General features: G+C 43.2%; 2 protein-coding genes across 3 annotated transcripts; one reads left to right on the top strand and one right to left on the bottom strand.

Annotated features, from left to right (window-relative positions):
- The first annotated feature begins 4 nt into the window (after nt 1–4).
- On the top strand, nt 5–9,475 carry XPC (XPC complex subunit, DNA damage recognition and repair factor). 2 transcript variants are annotated; one of them, XM_059856559.1, is made up of 16 exons: nt 5–165; nt 746–947; nt 1,140–1,276; nt 1,553–1,673; nt 2,177–2,261; nt 2,748–2,905; nt 3,118–3,238; nt 3,432–3,521; nt 3,936–4,868; nt 5,346–5,506; nt 5,752–5,833; nt 6,268–6,402; nt 6,901–7,070; nt 7,266–7,359; nt 7,571–7,660; nt 8,218–9,475. In XM_059856559.1, the coding sequence occupies exons 1-16, from the start codon at nt 63–65 to the stop codon at nt 8,425–8,427; spliced, it is 2,892 nt and encodes a 963-aa protein (XP_059712542.1). In that variant the 5' UTR covers nt 5–62; the 3' UTR covers nt 8,428–9,475. The 2 variants fall into 2 exon arrangements, with proteins under 2 accessions (XP_059712542.1, XP_059712541.1); XM_059856558.1 differs by having other exon boundaries at nt 3,118–3,268.
- Nucleotides 9,476–9,814: 339 nt separating this feature from the next.
- On the bottom strand, nt 9,815–21,230 carry TMEM43 (transmembrane protein 43). Its single transcript, XM_059856561.1, has 12 exons — nt 21,071–21,230; nt 19,761–19,910; nt 18,682–18,816; nt 17,910–18,004; nt 17,194–17,243; nt 15,676–15,745; nt 15,234–15,304; nt 14,948–15,069; nt 14,280–14,354; nt 14,097–14,198; nt 12,640–12,757; nt 9,815–11,681 (listed from the first exon to the last, which is right to left on the bottom strand). Exons 1-12 carry the CDS (start codon nt 21,080–21,082, stop codon nt 11,479–11,481), a joined length of 1,203 nt encoding a protein of 400 aa, XP_059712544.1. The 5' UTR covers nt 21,083–21,230; the 3' UTR covers nt 9,815–11,478.
- Nucleotides 21,231–21,344: the final 114 nt, after the last annotated feature.

The following is a 21,344-nucleotide window of genomic DNA, read 5'->3' as shown; positions in this document are numbered from 1 at the left end:
CTTCCCCTCCCCTCCCCAGCGCGGGGCCGGGCAGGGCCGGACCTGCCCGCGCCGCCGGCGCCATGGCCAGAAAGCGCAGAGCATCGCCCCGGCCCGCGGCCGCCAAAAAGAGGCGCTCCGGGAGGCTGCCAAAGGAGGAGGAAGAGGAGGAGGAGGAGGAGAAAGGTGAGTGCAGTAGGGAGGCCGCGGCGGCCCGGAGCTGCGCCACCGCCGCGGCTCGGGCCGCTCCGGCCATGGGGTCTTGGGGCAGCGGTGCCAGCGCGCCTCGGGAAGGACGGCCCCGCCGGGCTGGAGGGCAGGGTTATCGGCTGGGTTATCGGTGTTGGGATCAGTGCCCCAGATTCCGGGCGTTAAACCCGTGTGCGACGCGGGCCCCGCACGCTGCCAAAGGCTGAGCAGCCCGTGAAGGGTTGTTTCATCTCGGCCGCGCTCTCCCGAGCAGCGTCACGCCGTAATAAGCTGTTGTGAGTGGCAAGCACGATGCTTGGTTTTCTACCGAGTCCATCGGTTGGACTATAGGAATCTTTAGTTACTTTTTGTGAGTTACGTAAGTATTTCCCTCCGAATAGTCTCACTGTTCACATCCTGCCTATTTGTAAACAAACAATGACATGCTCAGCATTATGGGTGCTCACGTTCTTCTGAAGCTGCCTCTAATGAAGTCCATGGAGATGTTGTTTCAGATTGCCATGGAGATGAAACTCCATCCTTTAACATTAATCTTCATTTGTTTTGTCACATGCAGATGATTTTGAAGAGAAAAAGCCCAGTATAAAAAAGACCTCAAAAGCTCCAGCTAGGAGAAAGGGAGAAGATTGTGATACTGAAGTTTCCAATTCAGCAAAAACTTCCAAACCTTCAAAACAAGAAGAGGCAAAATCACAAATAAAAGAAAGTAAAAAAAATGCTAGAAATAAAGAGAATTGTATCAAAGAGGAAACATGCAGGTGAATTTATTTATCATTCAAGTCTGTAAGACCTTTTTCTTCTTATTATTTCTTTCTGTGATTTGATTGTCAAATACTCAGTCTGTTGTTACTGATGCAGAGGTCATGCTTGATTTATTTTCTTATTTTTAGTCTTTAATAAACAAGCACCTCCGTTTCCTGATGCTACTGCTGTTTTGATGATTTTAACAGTGACTCACTGACGCATCCTCAGAAGGAGATGAAATTAAAGACAGAATCTCCTGTTAAAAAAGAGATGGATGAAGACAATACTGACAACGATGATGATGATGATGATGAAAGTGAAGATGAGTGGGAGGATGTGGAAGGTAACAATTGCACATGTTTTCACGTTAAGCACTTTTTAAGAGCTTGTATATCACAACAATTCTTCAACAGCACGTGACCAGCATCCCACAGTTATGTGAAGTAACGTAGCACACACAGTGTTATAGAAGATCCAAGAGCTTGTAGTTACTGGATGTGTTCTATTTAAAGTTGTTTGAACACTTGAGAAGGAAAACATAGGTTTTATCCAATCATCAGTCCTCCCTGGTACTAATCTATTCCATGTTTACTTACAATTTAGTATTTTATTTTTACAGAACTTCAGGAACCTGCAGATAAATTAGAAGAAGCTGCTGTTCTTCCATCAGTAGGGCTGCCAAGCAATCCTGTCGAGATAGAGATTGAAACCCCAGAGCAGGTGAAGAAAAGAGAGAGGAGGTAAGAACAGGGAGGTGGTGCAGGGCTGCTAAAGGCTGAAATTAAAAATACTCCAAGTCTTTTCTGTCACTGACTTGCCGTGTTTAGGGTGAAAATCCCCACTTGGTACAGACTGCTGAGTTGGAATGATGGAAGGTTGTGGGATGAAGAACAATTTACACACTGACAGTTCTACCAAAAATCTTCAGTGGAAGTTGGCAGGATTGGAGGAGGCTTTTCAGCTTCCTTGAAAATCAAGTGTGTAACTTCATTGTGTTTTACTGTCTCCGTTTCTGTGAAGGAGCAGCGGGAGATCTCTGCAAGGAGAGCTGTGGGTGAATGATACTGTGTTGCTGCAATACCTTAGCAGCCTGTTCACATAGCCAGTCACTAAACCTTTCCTTAAGTGTGCACAGAAGATTCTCTGGGATGGATTCGCTCTGTGAACTGACCCAGTTCAGGAATCAAGAAAGGCAGGTCCACAGAAATCCCACAACATCCCTTTCTTTTGTAATCTTCTGCAGAGAAAAAAGAAAAGCCGAGTTTGAGATGTACCTTCGGAGAATGATGAAACGTTTCAGCAAGGAGGTTCGTGAGGACACACATAAGGTATTTGTCACAGAGAACCATGGCAGAGAAGAAATTAGCATAAAGGTGTCTGAACTGATTTCTAATCAAAAGAAACTAATTTTTATAAAATAACATGGGGTCACAGCTAGAACTAAAAAAATAAAGAGGCTGTAGTCCTGACAGATGCTTGTTAAGGTTCCTCCTAAACTGTGAATTGGAAACACCAGTGCCTGTGGTACTAAAATTCTAACTCAAAGTATATGTGAGCAGGATGTTTATTTCTCTATAGAGGGATATCTTCTCATTTTGTTGGGATTAAACTGCCAGTTGTGTAGAGCAGGAGACAGTTGCAAAGACTTCAGTGCTTTGCTGTCTTCTGAAGCCAGCATTGTGAGTGCTTGGGAGGCTTCATTGTCACTTCACTCTGTTAAAAGGAGCAGTGAAATATTCTTTGTCCTTACCACGGGCAGTAGTTCCAATAAGGAAAATCTCTTGTGAACTCACTTTTAAACTCTTCTCTCTCAGGTTCACTTGCTGTGTTTATTAGCAAATGGTTTCTACAGGAACAGGATCTGCAGCCAGCCAGATCTCCTCGCCGTCGGTCTGTCCATCGTCCCCACGCGCTTCACCCAAGTTCCTGCAGGCCAAGTGGGCCTTGTCTACCTTTCCAACCTGGTGAAATGGTAAAACTCTCTTCTGATGGTGCTGTCACATGGAACGCAGAGTGAGGGTTCATGGAGAGGGGTAACTGTGACTAGCAATTTTCTGTGGGTTTCTTAAATTTTATGTACAAGGGTGAGAGGGGCTGTCCTTTTTAGAGAAGGAGATAAGGAACTCAGAAGTTTAAGATTACAGTCACAAACACTGGATAATAAGCAGGTGTCTTGTATTTCAGGTTTGTTGGCACCTTCACTGTCAATGATGAGCTCTCCACTGAAAAAGGAGAGCCCCTTCAGTCAACACTGGAGAGGAGGTTTGCCATCTACACTGCAAAGGATGATGAGGAGCTTGTGCATGTAAGAGACTGGGAAGTGCAGGGTTGGTTGGTGAGTTTGGATGCTGTGTGTCAGGCCATACACAAAGTGGTGGGAGGGGTGGATTTGAAGAAAGCAGATTGGTGATGTAAATGATTCTGTAGCTTTTTACTCTCCTGTATTTTTGTCTTGAGACCTCCTGTGATTAAATTACTCAATTTAAATTGTTTTGCAGATATTTTTAATTATTCTGCGAGCTTTACAGCTGCTGTGTCGCCTTGTGCTGTCTTTTCAGCCTATTCCTCTCAAGGAGACAAGACCAAAGGTAGTTTTTGTTGTTTTTGTGGAATAAGGAATAGGTCACTGATTTAGTAGGATTAAGAAAACTTTCTGGCTCTTACAGCTTAGAATGAATCACTTAATATGTGAACCAGGGTTCTGTCTACATTGCAGAAAATGCACACCCTTAATTTTTAATTTTCTTTTTTAAAAAATCCACTCATTTCAGTGTTTCAGCAAAGATTTCTTAATGTTTCAGTGGGTTTACATTTCTTTAAAACTTACATGGCAACTCTTGCTGCATGAGTACACCTCTCTTCAGCCAGTTGCCTGAAGTTTTCAGGTGAATTGACTGTGTCTGCCAACCCTTGGTCTGCATGAACCTTGGGCTGATTTCAGTCTTTTTTTTACCATGTTCTTAGCTGTGGTGAAAAAAGTGACCTGGCCTGTTTCCCTGCAGGGAAAGAGCTCATCCAAGAGGCTGTCTCACAGCAGCACCTCTGAGGGACAGGAGAGTTCTGCCACAACACCCAAAGCTGTGGCAAAATCATGCCCCTGCAAAAAAGCCAAGCAGGATGAGAAATCCTCAGAGATCAAAGAAAACAACAAGGAGCCAAAGAAACCTAAAACTGCCCAGACCAAAAGGACACAAAAGTCAAAGCTGACTAAAGGTAGCCAGGAACAAAAGGAATCAAATAATGAGACGAGTTCAGCAGAAAAAGATGTGCCAGTCAGGCCCAAGAACGACCGCCGGAGACGAGTGGCCTCCAAAGTGTGTTACAAGGAAGAGAGTGGAAGTGATGAGGGCAGTGCTTCAGACTTTGAGCTTTCAGAGGAGGAGAGTGATGTCTCTGATGAGGATTTTGAAACTGTCCCTAAGAGGCGGAGAAGCTCACAGGCCTCCCAGAATTCAAAGCTGACAACTGTGAAAAGGTCAAAAACTAAGACTTCAGAAACAAGGCAATCAGAAAATTTGTATAGAGCTGAGACTAAGCCAGCAAAAAGTACAACTCCAGCCTTGCCTCAAGCACAGAGGAAGAGAAACAAAATCATTTCGAGTGATGAGGATGAAGGACAGCAGGAGGTGAGGAAAGCCATGGGCACAGACCAGTGGCTGGAGGTTTTCCTTGAGCCTGAGGACAAGTGGGTTTCTGTAGACTGTGTTCATGGCAATGTGGGCCAGCCCCAGCTGTGCTTTGCACATGCCACAAAGCCGCTTTTCTACGTTGTGGGATTTGACAACGATGGGAGTGTCAGGGATGTGACACAAAGATATGATCCAGTGTGGATGACCTCAACAAGGAAGAGCCGTGTGGACCCAGAGTGGTGGGAAGAGACACTGCAGCCCTATGAAAGTCCCTACGTGGAGAGAGACAAGAAGGAAGAAAATGAGGTAAATCACAATAGGTTGTTCAGGACATATAGTGCCAGGAGTCCTGTCCCTGGATTCTCATTCAGGCAAAAAGCATTAGAAATCTCTTTCTGTGAGGAAGGAGGTTTGTATTTGGACTTGAAATGTTGAGATTGAACATAAAGAGAATATACTGTGGTAAATTGAAATAATATTAAATGATGGGGGTTGTTCAGACAAGTTTGCATAGCAGAAGTACTGCACTGCTTGTGCTGGAAACTTACTGGTGAGGTTTGTGTAGTGTTTGGCATTATTCTTCTCAGAGAGAGTTTTTAAAGTACATAGGTCAGGGTACACATCTAAGTATTTGTTTGCAGCAAGAGTGTTTTGGTCTGTTGGCTCATCTGCCAACAGTTTCTGGTGTTTTTTCCCTTTGGTTCATATTATAGTCATTCTTATTTTCTTACAAAGAGTAGTGAAAAAGTTGTGAAATTACTCTTTTCTGTATAATTCTTACAGTTTCAAGTGAAGCTTCAAGATCAGCCTCTACCAACAGCAATTGGAGAGTACAAAAACCACCCTCTCTATGCACTGAAGAGGCACCTCTTGAAATACCAGGCCATCTATCCCGAGACAGCTGCTATCTTGGGGTACTGCAGGGGAGAGGCTGTCTACTCCAGGTGAGCTGTGCACCTATTATCACCTGCATCTGTGATCTTTGTAACAAACTGGAGAGCTAATTTGCATGATGGTATCAGCAGTAGTCTCAGGCCACATGCATAAACAGGTGAGGCATTTCACTGCTCTGACAGCATTTGTGTATCACTAAGGTACAGCTTTTTTATTATTCCAAATATATAAGTTTATTGTGGATCTGTTATGGGTGACTTGAAAACTTACATTTGCTTCTTTCTGGCCTTTTCAGAGACTGCATACACACGCTGCACTCCAGGGACACTTGGCTGAAGCAAGCTCGAGTGGTGAGGGTTGGCGAAGTGCCTTACAAGGTAAGAGGGTTTGACTTCCTCCTGTGCAATCCATCTGCCCTCTAAAGCTCAAGCTCAGTTCTGTTTTGGTTTTTGTCTTCTGCAGATTTCACACGTGCTTGCATGGTTTGTGGTAGCTGTATTGTCTGCCTGCTCTGCCTATAGTTCCTACATCCTGCCCAAAGCCCAGCTTTGTTTTTTTCCCACCCCAAGGGTATCTGGCAGAACTGCTCCCTTTTCACCTTCTCCAGAGGCATCCCAGTGTTTTTTATACACTGCTGGATTTCTGCCTGTTGCATACAGGTGTCATGGGTTGTTATTTATAGGCAGTGGATATTGAAAGCTAGGAAATAGCATTTCTGCTCTCCCAGAATCTTCTCCTTTGGTGTCCTAGGAAGACCTGAAACCACTGTCAGCTTCTTGTGATGTTCCAGGCCTGGTTGTTGCATTTGCAGATGGTAAAAGGATTTTCCAACCGGGCGAGGAAGGCGCGCCTGGCAGAGCCGGCGAACCGGGACCGGGAGGACCTGGCGCTGTTTGGCCGCTGGCAGACAGAGGAGTATCAGCCTCCCATAGCAGTGGATGGAAAGGTACCTGGGAAGGCAGAGGGCTGGTGCTAAAGGAAGGGGTTTGTGTGGAGCTCTGGGCTTTGTTTTTCCAGCAGTTGTATGTTTCAGACGTGAAATCAGTCAGTAATATCTGGATTCAGGATTAAGAGTTCAGAGGTAATTGTTCACAGGAGGAAATAGTCAAAACTTTACTGAGGCCTTTTTTTCACAAGTACTCACTCAAAAGGCAGTGAGTGCAGACTGGTAAAGTCAACATTTTGTTCATCTGATCTTCCCAGCCCATGTTTTGCCTTGTTCATTCTCTGTATTACAGCCTCAGTAGCAAAGCTTGGGCAGAGGACATAGCTAGGAGATAACCATGCAGCTAAAATCTAGGCTTGTACCTTGTGAATATTAGTTGCATACTGGAGTGGAATATAGCAGGTCAGGAGGGGAGAGTCCCTGAGTTGCAGCAGGTATTTTCACCTCTCTCCAGAAAGCAGGATTATCACCATCTCTCTTTAAATCTTGCCATAACAGGTTCCTCGGAATGAATATGGAAATGTCTATCTCTTCTTGCCATCCATGTTACCTGTGGGCTGCGTGCAGCTGAAACTGCCAAACCTGAACAGAGTGGCACGGAAGTTGGACATTGACTGTGCTCAGGCCATCACTGGATTTGATTTTCACGGTGGCTACTCACACCCAGTGTATGTAAAAGCTGCTTTGTTGTACCTGTCAGATGTTGATGTCCTGCAGAATTTGTGTATCTTGTGTTTAGGGGAATGTGTGACCTGTTGTAGATCCTTTTAGACAGACAGTAGCTTTTGGGGTGGGTCAGCAGGCATTTGCTCCCTTTCTTTTGCCTTCTTACAGCTGACAGAGGATTGTGTTCTCCTTCCTAGTACTGATGGCTATGTGGTGTGTGAGGAGTATAAAGAAGTCCTTGTTGCTGCCTGGGAGAATGAACAAGCAGAAATGGAGAAGAAAGAGAAGGAGGTGAGAATTACTTTTGAGCTTCCTTATTATTATATTTACAAAGTAAATTTCATTGAAACTGGGCAGTCAAACAGGGTAGGCTGTGTACGCAACAAGCATGAGGCTTTTTTTGATGACAGTTTAAAAATCTTAAAGCTTTCCTTTTCCATGTGCATAAATACATTGAAACTCACAGTAGTGAATTTTTCTCTTCCATAACAATCCCCCACAGAAACGTGAGAAAAGAGCTCTAGGGAATTGGAAGCTGCTGACAAAAGGACTTCTCATCAGAGAGAGACTGAAGCAACGCTACTCCATCAAGGTATCCTGCATTTCTTTTAGTCATTTCTTTTTCTAGAGGTTATTTTAACTGTAGAATAAAATTTCCAGACTGTAGTTGCTCAGAAGTCTTCAGCGAGTCAAAAAAGCTAGGCCAGAAGTTCAGTGTGGTCATGTTCATCAAAGAATTGTTACTGTTTAACAAGGGATGAATACTTTTAATTTTATTACTATTTTCTGTGTTGTCATACCCCTTCCTAGATTTATTCCTCTAAGCCAAGCATGTAACTAACAGATGGAGAGTGGGGCACTTTTTTTTTTAGTTAGATGTTTTAGTTCTTAATTTTTTTCTGCAAGAAGATGAAAAGCCTGATCTTTTTAAAACAGGTTTGTTTTATTCTTCTGTTGTCAAAAATGCTTGTATTGCAAGAATGTTTGGTGTTGAGAAATAGAAGCAATTTGGGTGGAAGTCCAAACCACAGCAACCAACTTCTGTAAGGGCAGTCATTGTCACTGTGACCAAAGACAAGCCCTCTTAGGAAGGGGCAGTTACAAGTGATTCTTAGAGTGACTTTCTGATTTTCACACCTGTTTTTCCAGACTGAGCCATCAGCACCTGAGACAGAAAAAGGAGGGGGATTCTCTTCTGATGAAGAAGGAGCTCCGAGCTCAGAGAGCACAGTGGGGAACGCAGCCATGTACTGGCCCCAGAATCGCCAGCTAGAGAAACAAGAAGAGATAAAAACCAAAAAGAGCAAGCGAGAAAAGAGAGGAGAAGCAGCTCAGTTGTTCCCTTTTGAGAAATTGTGATCACAAACTTTTCTTTGGTGCTCAGATGCAGGAAACATAGTCAATATAAAAGTATCCTTTACCAGTTAGGGCCTTAGGCTCTTCCTCTGCACTTGTGTGTCTGAGCAGGCAGGGACTAACCTAATTCAGTATCCAGTTTCCTTTGAGATCACAGGTATCACTTAGGTATCTCCCTTGGGAGAAGGGCTGCACCTCCCACGATCACTTTGCATTGTTAGGGTTTTTGCTCTCTTTTGTATCACTCAGCACTAATAGTTTAGTTTCCTGAGGCACTCTCTTTTCCCATTTTTCTTGTTTTCATTTTTCCCTGCTTGCTCAGAACTAAAGCATCCAGCTGCTTTTTATCTGTCTGCAGAGAGGTGGCCAAAGGAATGCTGATGCCTGCTTTGATCCATTGCTTACCCAAATCAGTGGTGAGGTAGAGTTCTGGCCTTTCTGTCTCAAGGCGGAAACACTTCCTTTAAGGTCTAAAAAAAAACCCCAAAATCAGAATATGGAAGAATTAGTATTTTCTAAATACTTGCATTTTGTGATACAGTTTTGGCTTTTAAGCCTGCCATCTTTATTTACTCTCAGAAATCTTGTGCTGTGGAAGGGAGAAGCCCTGTCCTTATTACCAGCTTAGGGTTCAGTATGTTTTCTTAAGCAATTTGAATATATACATATTTGCTTCTGTTGCTTATCAAGATCCTGTTCTGGAGCAAAACACAACACTGGCTAAATCTTACTGATGGAACAAAATTCACTAGAACCACAGAATTCTTGTTATCCAGTACCATAGCATAAAAAATCTGTTGAGAGAGGAATATTAAATTTACATAAGCTTTTGTTGCACTTTTCTAGTAGAAATACTGATCTGTCTTTGGCAGTATGTATCTAAAGTCCACTGACACAGTCTCTTCAAAAATGGAGGGGAAAACAATTTAGTCATTGCTGGACATTGTCACAAAATAGGAGATGTATGAAAATGGCTTTCATGTAACTATGTTCAGAAGAAAATCTATTTTTGTACTGTATTTGTAGATGAAAATAAAGTTTGAAAAAAAGACTTCTGTTGTCTGTTTTTGGAATGCACAGGTAACCCCCAGTCTCCTTCAAATAGAAGGGGCTGTAGCAGTCAGGTTAAATCATATTTTTCAAATGATCTTAGAGAGGCAAGGAAGTGACTGACTTCTTTGATCAGTAATTGGGAGTAAACCCACGGCAGGCAGGCAGCAGTACACAGACAGGAGAGCAGCTTCCCAAAACAGAAATATTTGTAGGACAAACAAAACCAAACAATAGAAAACTAGTTCTTGTAGAAGCTACAAACTACGTGGACATTACATTATTCCTGGATATAAAACATGCAATACTTGAATTTAATAAAAAAGCCTACAGCCCAACCTTTTGAAAACGGTATTTTATTAAATATACAAAAGCTCAGCACTTCTGTAGAAAATTGTCACTTCATTTCCAATAAGTAATGCTGGTTAGTGTTCTGCATCATGGGCAAAACAGCAGCAGTTCAAAAACAGTTTCTCTCCCCCATGGAGCACAATTCCTGACTGCTGGAGCATGAGCAGGTGTTGCTGAGCAGCAGCAAAGCTGTGCAGCACCACTGCCACGTACCAAGGCATGCACAAGGCCAGCTCCTGTACCTGCCCTTTTACTCCCTGCTCCTGCTTTCACCAGGACAGAGCTGTGAGACCAAAAAATACCAAAAGAATAACAGTAACTAGGGCTAATAAAGTCATTACAAATTCTCAAAACATTTATGATTTCTAACTCAGACTTCTATTTCAGTATCATTTCTAGCAAACGTTTGCTTCTATGTATGTTCAAGTCAAGTTCCTTTGGTACAGAGAACACTCCTCTGATGGTCATAAATAGATTTCATAATATAAAACATTATTTTTTTACTGAACTGTGTATACTTACAAAAACCCCAAAACAGTAGTGTAGGGGGCCCCATCTGGAAGCCAGACTCTAGCTTGGTGGAGAGACTTAAGGGTGTCTCTAACCTCAAGTACTGGTTACAACAGATGAACATGAGCCATCACAACACTACAAGGCATTCCTCAAACAAGATACAAAACTACCAATTTGGGCTACTAAAATCTATGAAAACTAATCAGGCAAAAATGTTTCCATGACTTAATTTCACAGAGCATGTTCACTGTCCTTACTAAGTGAAATTAAAGCAAGGAACAGTATACACAGCAAAAAAAACTCAACTACTTTAGACTACACATTCAGTTATAAAAGTCAATGTTGTTTCAAGGCAGGTTTTTTATTTACACATGAATGACCTGTGAAGATCCCTTTAAGTGCAATTTGAAGTGAAATTTTTGAAACTGTTCTGATATAGTCCAGGCTATCATTGTGGATGCTTAACCAAGAACAAGTTCAGACACTTAAAACCTGGGGGAAATCAATGTGTCCCGATAAATCTGCCCAAACTCAGAGTACTGCTAACCTGGCCACTCATTGCATCAATGACTTTGAAAATCCTCAGTCCAAAAGCAGAGGGTTTACACGAGTATTCTGTGGAATTCACCTAAGCTATGTTTTCCCTTTGAACACTTGCACTGCCAAACACATCAGCCAAAGGAGTGTTCCTGACTGTGCAACCAGAAAAGGCAGCAGAGGGAGGGTTTGTCAGAGGCAGGCAGGCACATGCATTTCCTAAGGACATGTAACCAGGGTCCACGGGATGCACCTGGCACTTTCTCCAAAACACACAAGATGCCCCACCCAGGAAGGATTTGCCAGTTCTCAAATCAGGGGGAATTACTAAGCAGTAAGAGGTACAAATCTGCTTGTTCACTTACCATCAATAACACACCTAAAATGCTTTTTTCCCCAAAGCTGGTGTCACTGACTTCCCACAAACAGCATTCTATAGTCCTGTGGATAACATATGCCAATACTCCCACCCAAGCCCCCTTCCCAGCTTTCAGTGCTCGCTGCTGAGCTGTGATTTGCTGTAAGCTTGCTGCAGGAACCGGGCAGAAATGCACTTGGGAAGGTTCTGACCAGGACTCAGCTCAAGACCCGACCACCTCCTTGTCACTGCTGCTTCTTGGGCAGAACACGGGATCTGGCCAGCAGGATGGGGACAGCGGAGAGCAGCATCAGGAGCAGGGCCCAGAGCGGGCGGTAGAAGAGCCAGCCCACGGAGATGGTCAGCAGGGACAGCGAGCTGGCCACACACACCGCAAACACCTTCAGGCCAACGCTAACCAGGTCCCTCACAACAGGAAACCAGTCCACTGCAGGGAGAATCAAAGATGGCATGAAGCAGTTGGCAAGATGACAGTTTAAAAAGAAGTCTGATTCATGCCTAGGATCTGCACCCTCGCAGCTGCAATCATAAGACAGATTCAAACTATTCATCAAGAGCACTGGATTAGGCATTTCAGCAGAGCATTATCAAGACACTTGATCATTAAGCAACAGCTAAACATATAAGGCAATGCTATCCTCATCCCTTCACACAGGAAGTAATCCAAAATGAAGTCTGAAGATCTGTCCAAGGCTTGAGAGGCAGAGGAGACAGACAACCCTGCAGCTATAGAACAAGCCTAGGGCAACTGATCCAAGCTGCTAGCACAAGAATTCCTTTCTGGCAACAATAAATCTTGGAGCAGCATGTATATGGATAAATAAATCAGAAAAAAAAAAGGTTCATGGCTACAAAGTGAATGATATCTTTGATGTCTGAAGTTTATGCAAGTTTGAGGCATTGTCCTGCTTTCTGTTTTTACTCCAGCACTTTCTATATTAAAAGAATAAACAAAAACTTTTTTTGCTCTTTGTTTACAGTAGTGTGGAATAACCAGACACAAAAACGTATTTCAATACAGCTGCTGATTAGGACCTGTTGGGGGAACCAGCTGTGTGTGGGTGCAGAAAGTATTTGTATTGCAGTACCTTGAGTTAGATTTGAAAGAACCAGCCCAACACATGCCTCAGCTTTTTATTTTGGGAAGCTCTGGGCCAGGATCTTCTGAGACTGGTAAAAGATATTTGTGTGGGGTTTTTTTGATGTGCACAAAGCAACCACTTGGTTTTGGGTCTTGTTTACCTGCAGTTGCCTACAGTGACTTTTCAGATCAAATCAAATCTGAGTTAAAATCAGATCTCTCCTGGTCTCCAAATGACCTAACTAACTCTCTAGAGGTTACAATCTTGTTCCTAAATAATTTTACCTGTCTGTGAAAAACTTACCTAATGTGTAAAAGATCCTGGTCATCAGGCTGATGCCCACAAACATTGAGAGCCAGCCAGCTGCACGGAGGGCCCAGGTCTTCATAGTGTTACTCTCCTGCTCCTTCTGAAACACCTCCTGAAAGCAAACATCATCATATGCAGCCTGTTTTTTGTCCTTTTCCAAGATCCTCTTAATTCCAGTACATTATGAGCTAAGGAGAGCCAAGAGCATTTTAGTTGTACAATTTCTCTTGCAGAAAATACACTGCAGCTCATTCTGCAATGTCTGTGCAGTATGGCAGTACACTGCAATAGACTGAACAGTGCAGCATGGGGGAAACTGGTACTTTTCATAATTAAAACAACCTAAAAAGCACCATTCAACACTACCCACAGGCAGAAACCACACAGGTTTTGCTGAAATTGGACACATTCTCCTTACTGTGGAAAATAAGACACTAATAAGTAACAGCCATAAAGAAGGAAGAGTCTGACCTCACTCTGAAGGAAGAGAGAATAGGCAATATCTGCTGATGGCTGAGGGAAAGCTGTGTGAAAGAGAGCAAGCTGGATGCAGGGAAGAAATCTAAAAGGCATGTGTGCATTTCAACAGGCAAAGCAAAGCATCTCTTTGCAAGAATTCTGATTAAGATTTTTTTCAAAATGGATTGTGTGACCCTCTGGCTCAACAAAATGTTCACATGAAGATGGCTGGGACATCAGAAAGCACTAATGGTAAGAGGTGTGTAAGACTGATTGATTATTTGCACTTACAAGTACTCAATGAATTATTTAGTTGTAACCAGTTCATTTTCAATGAAATAAAATTCTGTCTAATGAAGATTTGGAGCAGAGGGTTGATTCTACTGCAACTCTTTCAAGTCTGAACAAAGCCTTTCTAACTGCTTTTGGGAGCACCTGTCAACTCCTGACATCTGGTTTTCTTTGCAGCAGGGCATGAAACAATCATTAATGGAAACAAACCTACTAGAAGAAGTAAATGAATCACCAAATTGCTGGAGCATGCAGGATTTATTGAAGCATAATGCCCTGCCTGAAGGTTCTTTCTCAGCCAGAATAGCAATAAACATTTTGAACAAGCCTAAACTCCTGTTATTAGGAGCTGAAGAGAGAATAACTCCAATGGTTTATTTAATTAAACCCTGATTTTACTATTTTTACATGTAACCTGTTCAAAAGCATGTGCTTGCATGTCTAAGTGGGAAACAACCAAGGAGCAAATAAAAACAAGAGGGCACATAAACAATCTTTAAAGAAAACAGAATGTGCAGAAACCTGGAAGCAAACACAGACTACAACCTGCTGTCCAAGAAAGAGAGAGAGCAAAGCCAATGTTTGTATGAGTATCTCCTCCTCTAGGGCCAGTCTGAAGGAGAATAAGAGCTTCATCTTCTGCTGCTTCTGCACCTCCACCTGAAGTTTTAACCCTCCACTAGAAGAGCATGGTATCTCACCTCCACAGAGAGGTCCCCAGGGTACAGAATCTCCAGAACATCTCCAGTCTTGGTATGATATGGAACCAGCTGATCACCTCGCTGCCGAGCAATCACAGTCACCTTGGAAGAGAGGGAAAAATATTTACTGCTTACTGAGTTGGGATGAGAGCTTGCAAAATACAAAAACAGCTGAAGACTCACCCTGTCAGCAGAGCCCAAATAGGGATCATCTCCACTCAGACCTGCATAGAAGAAAGAGACACGAAGGTCTCCGACCTACAAACAAGAGAAGACTGGAAGTCAAGAAAGATTATTTTACAAAGGGGAATCACAGGAAAGACAACTCAGCACAGGAACATCCTTTATTTATCAACACTTTTTCTGAACATTTACGTCACACAAGAGATAGCCAGAACAATTTCCAAGCTGTCCTTTTTTCAGGGCTAGCAGGCCACTGAAACATGAGAGCTCAAATGCTGTTTTGTAATATCCCCTCTGATTAAGCTGCAGGAGCACATGATATGCTTTGTTGCTTTGTTCATCATTCCATCTTTTGGCAAAGCAAGGCAGGCAGCCATGTGACAACAAGCTGTTTGTACTCCTCCATACAGCAAGGCAGAGGTGGAACCCACCTTCCAGCACCATCCCTTTCCCGTTAAAAGCACAGCAGACGTCAGAAGGCAGAGAATAAAGGAGCAGACTGGAAGCTTTCTGCAAGACAAGCACTCATTCTCTAGGGCTGCACTGAGAGTCTTCCTATGTGATGGTCTGCACTCCATTTCCTGTACATTTCAACAGAAATGAGACAGGGCCCAGTTTCTTTTTCACATACAAGTAATCACTGTTTTAGTTTATCTTTCCCATCTTACTTCTGGACGTCTGGGGTTGTCGCTGTGATAGAAATAATCTTCTCTTCGGGTAACATCTGCATGGGGATCCTCCAGGTGTGACAAGCGCAACTGCTTGAAATCATCAATTTTATCCACGAGACCTAAGCACAATAAAGCATCAAGCTGAGGCCCAGCGTCTAACCTGGAATGGCCAATTTGCTGGCTGGCATCCTGATTATCACTTGACATGACAGCTATTGTGGAAAAAGCAAAGTCCACTGCTGATGCAACAGCAGACACAAAGCCAGTACAAAACAACCCTTACCCTTGGAAAGAACAAAGCTGCCAACCTGGACGTTAGGAGAAACAGCAGTGAAAGACTCCACAGCCATGGCACTGAGAAACAGAGAGAGTCCCTGATTAGTCCCAGAATTATGATAAAACTCTTGATTTGCAGTACGTAATATAGGGAACAGAAAAGGTACTATGGCAAACATCAGGAAAAACTCAAAGAGCTAAATGACTGTCATGATGTGAAAACAAATCCATCAAGAGACTGTCTAGACTGCATAATGCTGAAGCCATTAAAACAAGTTAAGGCATCACTCTTGGAGCTGCTCTAATTTCTTTATGCCTTCGTTCTCCCAACTACCAAAAGAACAGCGTTTTCATCTACTGCACTCTGTTATGAAATCAGTCATTTAGCTTTCATACTTGATCAGATCCAGTGACAGAATTCAGAGGGACTGTGCCAGATGTTACCTCACCTCGGGTTTTTGTGTCCAATTTCTCGATCAAAGTTTCTGCTGTTCACAACTTCTGATTTCCACTCTGTATCTGAACAGAATGATAAGAAGGTTGAGTAAAGGACACAGACCTCAGTTACTGAAGACACCTCTCAATCATTTAGTTCTAGGTTACACTTCTAGTAATACTGTCTACATCAATGTCTGTCATAGTCTGTACTGAGACACAGATCTCTCCTCCTAGCATATTAATGGGGAATGGCAGGATTTAGGGTGAAAAAAGGTATTTCTGGGATAAAATTGTAACTCAACTTTGCTCAGCTTTTTTGTTGGCATCTTCCATGATCAGGCTTTGATTCCTGGCTCCGCTCTTTGGGAATAAGCTGGCTTTGTGATGACAAGGATCAGGGGGCAAAGGGAGAGGAGTCTGGAGTAAACTTGAGCCCAGGAAAGGTTGAGTCCAAATGTGTTTTGCCAATACCCAAGTCAGTAATTAAATATTTATTTTAACTGACAATAAACTTTCCCCAAGGAGAGTCTCTTTTTCCCATAATGGCAATTGGAAAGCCATCTCCCTATCTTTCTTTCAACCTGTCCTTCACTCCTGTCATTCCCAATTTCTTCCCCAGTCCTGCTGAGGGGAGAGTAATCAAGCAGCTGTGTGGCTGGCATACATAGACATTTACAGGACAGAATCCACCAATCTTGAGAGGACAGCTGATTTTTTAGATAGCATTTCTTTTTGTTCCCTATCACTGTGAGCCTGTTTTTCATGGCTCAAAACCACCAGCTTTGCCCCTTATGTACCTCCATGACACAGGGTCCCCATGCTTCACTCAGCTGAGTAGTTTTATATGATCACACCCAGAAACTGCTGCACACCCACATTATACATCCATGTGCTTTGATCAGAGATAAATGAAGCACAGAGACCAATCTCCAAACACACAATGACTCAGAGTGCTTTTCTGTCACTGGGTAGATCAGAATAACACACTCAGTTCCGCTCCTGCCAAAAAAGCACTTGGCAAAAGCCACAGGGCACATCATGGTTTTCACTGCCTGGTATCAACATCAAAACAGGTTGTCAACAGGCTCCCTTACAGGCTGGATCTAAACTACTTTTCCCTGTCTATTCTCTTCTGTTCACAGCTGACATATATCCCAATTACTCCATGTCTGAAGTGTAATCTCAGAACATACTCCCATCTCTGCCCATCTCTGGTCATTGAGAATCTTATGGGCCCAATTTCTGAAGCATCCTATCCCTGGATGTTCCGCTGAACTTTTAGGGGTTTCAAAACAAGTCTCAGATTTTCTGTAGCCCTTGCTTGCTGACAACACGTCTCCTTTCACCTCAGTTACCTCAGGAAAGGTAGGTTCTGTCATTTGTTTAGGAAAGAGAATTTCTGCTTATTTCTTCACATTCCTTTCTTTCCCAAAAAGAAAATAAAGGTTTTACAACAAAAATCAGAATACACACACACATAGAAGTCCAAAGTTACATGCATAAAAGGGACTTTCTGTTGATCAACTTACTGTATGAATACTTTGTCTCTTTCTTAATCTCACCACCCTCCTCATATTCGCTGCAGAGAAAAAGGGCTGGGATGAGAACCAAAACAATGCACACACACCCCTGCTCAGGGCAGAATACACTTCACCAATGAAATGCACAGACAGATCTCTGGCAACACAGATGTATCTTTATACATAACCTAACTCTTCTCTGAACTACCTGTTCTGAAGACAGATTTATCTGTACCAGGAGAAAACTGTGATTGATGAGGAACAACCAGAATTAAGTACAGTGAGACAAGCTAGCCCAACTCAAGTCTCTAACAGATGCTGCACCATAAGCATGCTAAAACTGAGAAATTATTTTTCACACCTTCACTACCTCTGACCTTTTTTTTATACGACATAAAAGACATCTGGAACATGAATTCTGTGCAGTCACACCTACATAATAGCTAATAACATTCATACTACCATCAGTGGAATTATTAGCAATAGTAGAAATGTCTTCCCTATTTTGGTTGCAACTATTTAGCAGAGCAGTTAACATCTCTCAAAGAAATTAAAGTGATTCTTTAAAGGAAAAAAAAAAATCCAAGAGCTCTAGAATTCTCTTGCTATGAAGACTTCTATTTGGTTTCTTTTTTCCCCTTCAGTATAAGGAAAGAAAAAGAATTGTGATAGGTTCCTGGTAACACAACGGCCTCAAACTACTTTTAAAGATTACTTTCACTTACTTGGAATCTTCATATTCAACCCACTGGTACATTTCCACGTTACGCTTAAGTTTGACAGCTTGGATGGAGAGCCCATAGCTGGGGTCAAACAAAGGCTGTGCAAAAATTGAAGAAAATGCAAGTCAGTCTAAATGCTGTATCTCACAACCTCAAACACTACTTTTACTACTGAGCCCATTTACATACCTCACTGTACAGCTAGCACTATCTTACACACAAGTGAACACAGTGTAAATTTTATGAAAGACAAAAAGGAATGTCTCTGGCAAATCTAACCTGAAGCATCATCATCAAAAGCGAAGAATGAAACCAGAACTGCTGACTATGGGTTTACAGGTTTTAGTGTTTAAACCAGGAGATTCTCTTTTGCTGGAAGGCCCTGTGTTACCTTCTGCAATGTGGGTGGAAAATGGAAAATGTCATCACTACTGAAAAGTAAAAACTTGCAGAACTCCTGTGCTGAAGACTTAACAATATCATAAACACACAACAGGTTCCCTACACAAATGGCAATTGAAATTATCTATGAAAGGCAGCTTGAGGGTAAACACAGCTAGAGCTGGCATTGGCTTGAAGAAGGGAGTGCAAGGCCATTCAGCATCTCCCTCATTCCAGGCCAAGAACCAGAGCTTGAGTGGTAGCTGCCAATGCATAGAGGAGGGGAAAAGCCATATGTGTTTTCCTGGATATCAAACAAAATTTTAATTGCCAAAGACTTTTCCTTCCCTCCAAGCTTGAAATACTCATACCTTCAAGATACTATTTTATTTACCTTGGATGTACTGAGAGCTCCAGCCAGGTGCACCAGTCTCCCCTCATTCAGCTGAGAGATGCTGTGGATGCTGTCAAGAGGGACCACAAGAGAAAGCCCCTCATCAAGAGACTTGGCTGTTCTTAAAGCTCGTCCCTGCAATGAAGAAATCAGAAATCAGCTTGTGGAGAATCAACATCACAGCAGCATTTTGTGAACAAGGTTAGCAGACAAGTGTACTGATGACCACAAGGAATGCTTGTATATTCAGCCCAAGGCATATTTTGGAAACGTACTTCTCCATTCTCTGTCTGAGCCAGTTTGGGGCAGTACTTCTTACCCAGGCAGCAGGATCATTAACATCAACTAAGCTTCTCAAACAGACCCAAATTCTTCCTGCACAGGTCTGAACTTACTGCTCTGCACCTCTTACCTTGTTCATCATTCCTGAATAACTGCAAAAATGATACAAATTACAGCTCATTTTCCACACATCTATATTGACTCCTTAGGAGAAGTTTTCCCTGCTTCACCATCATATCCTGATGTGCTTTTTTTCTGCAAAGTCATCAAAATTTAGAATAGTTATTTTTCCTCTTGTAGAGGTATGAAAAGAAGTCTCTAAGTGAAAATCCAAAGAATTCTGCTCTCCAGTATGAAATTGCCAAAACAAGTATGTTTTCAATGCTAGGGTCTTGAGATTCCTGGCTTACCTTTGTTTTTAATTGTATCTAAAACCAATAAATAATACTGAGAAAAAACAAATAAATAACTACTCCAATTTAGCAACATGGGGTATGAATTCCTTTAAAGTAATTATAACACCACTAGAAATGAGGACCTCTTGTTATCTCAAGAAAAAAGAGGGCTGGCTCATGCAACCCTCTTACCACAGGCTGTTTCATCATCAGTTTACAAGCTTTGGATCTTATCTCTCATTACACACTGCTACTGTCTCTACCTAGTTCCAGAGGAACTAGGCCTGTGATTTCACTTTTCTGTTATATCCCAAGCATAAGCACCAGGTCCCAGACCAAACCTCCTCTTCTCATGGGTCAAGTAATAATGCTGTGCACAAACACTGACAGTATTGCACTTACTTCATTGGTAAAAAGAACGTAGAAAGCCAGAAGAAACGTCACAAGTCCAATCAACATGCCTCCAGAAGTCTCACTGAGCCGCTCCAGGAACCCTGGTTTGGGCTCACTTGTGACTTTAACATGCTCTTTTCTGCTGCCTGGGTCAGAGAACTGTTGAAAATAAACCAGAAGTGCAATATTAGTGCGAAAGGGGAAAGCATTCAGTTTCACAACAAGTCTTCTAGCTTTGTTAGCACTGCTGCCCTACAGCGCAGAACCTCTTGCCTTGAACCAAAACTTTCCCACACTTATTAAATGCCTTATCATACTTTTGGTACCAGAAACACATTCAATAAATAAAACTCCAGCCTGATAGGAAAAAAAAAAAAAAAAAAACCCAATTAATTTCTATTACAGTGGTTCTACATGTTCAAGCTTTCTTCAGTCTACCTCCAGGTTCTGCATTTGGAGTCCACACCCTGCATTCAGGCCATGGCAAATTGAGTAATAGCCCTGAATTCCTGACCAGCTAAAACACTGCTATAAATAACAAATTATGATTCACCTCACCAGTAAGAAGAGTGCTGCACAGTCTAAAATAATTATATCCAGGGTAACAATAACTCAAAACAAGGCACAGGGCTAACATGAGAGCCCAGGAGTTTATCTGTGTATGCGGCTTGTGGGGAGTTACCAAACCCAACTTCAGCACAGGCACACAGCCAAGGCAGGGCATGGCACTTCTCTGTGTATGGAAAATCACGCTATGAAAAGCCAGTGTTCATAGAGGAGGCAGAGAAATCCTGCAATTTTATTCGAATTAAGGGAGAGAGTCCACTGGGGCACATACCCGCGGGGTTTTCTCTCTCGAGGTTTCGGAGGGCACAGTCTCCTTTCATCCTACACTCCCAGCCCCACCCTGCCTTCTTCATTTCGGCATCGGCTGAGGTACGGAAGGTAGACAGAGCCTTCCCGAACCGCCTTCCACATATTCCCCCTTAAACCTACTGTTTTACCCCAAAGTTCAGAAGTTCAGGCTAGTGCAGACTCACTTTCTGTGTGAGGAGCCAAGCTGCCTCAGCTCGGCAACCAAAGTCAGCAGACATTAAGACCCATTTCAAAGACATTAACACTCATACTTGCACCCATCAAATTATTAGTAAACTCATTAGCACACATCGTCCCTCTCATCTAGCTCATTTGGAGATGCCTGGCGGGCTGCGACCGGCATAAGGCCCTGGCCGCAGCCCTGGCACATCGGAGCGGGCTAAGCCAGGCGGACGCCGCACGGAGCGCGGAGCAGCGGCGGGACCGGAGCGAGCAGCACTTACGTTCCTCGACATCCTGAGCCTCTCACTCCCCCCGGGAACCACAACTCAGAGACCGCCAGAGCCGCGCACCGCCAGCCTCGCCCTCATCCGCCTCAGGGCTCCCCCGCCCCCGAGCCGCTCCCCGCCCGCAGCGGCGCACGCCGGGACGCGTAGTTCCAGCCGCGGTGGGGAAGCCCTTCCTTCCTCCTTCCCTTCCCGTCTCCCTCTCTCTCCGCCCTGCGGCCGAGCGCGGGGCGGGCGGGAGCTGTAGTGCGGTGGGGCCGGGCCTGGCAGA

Source organism: Haemorhous mexicanus, chromosome 11 (genome assembly GCF_027477595.1).
Source record: "Haemorhous mexicanus isolate bHaeMex1 chromosome 11, bHaeMex1.pri, whole genome shotgun sequence".
In the NCBI taxonomy this organism is placed as follows: domain Eukaryota; kingdom Metazoa; phylum Chordata; class Aves; order Passeriformes; family Fringillidae; genus Haemorhous; species Haemorhous mexicanus.
Note: the sequence above shows the minus strand (reverse complement) of the source record. Positions and strands in the feature narration are given on the sequence as shown.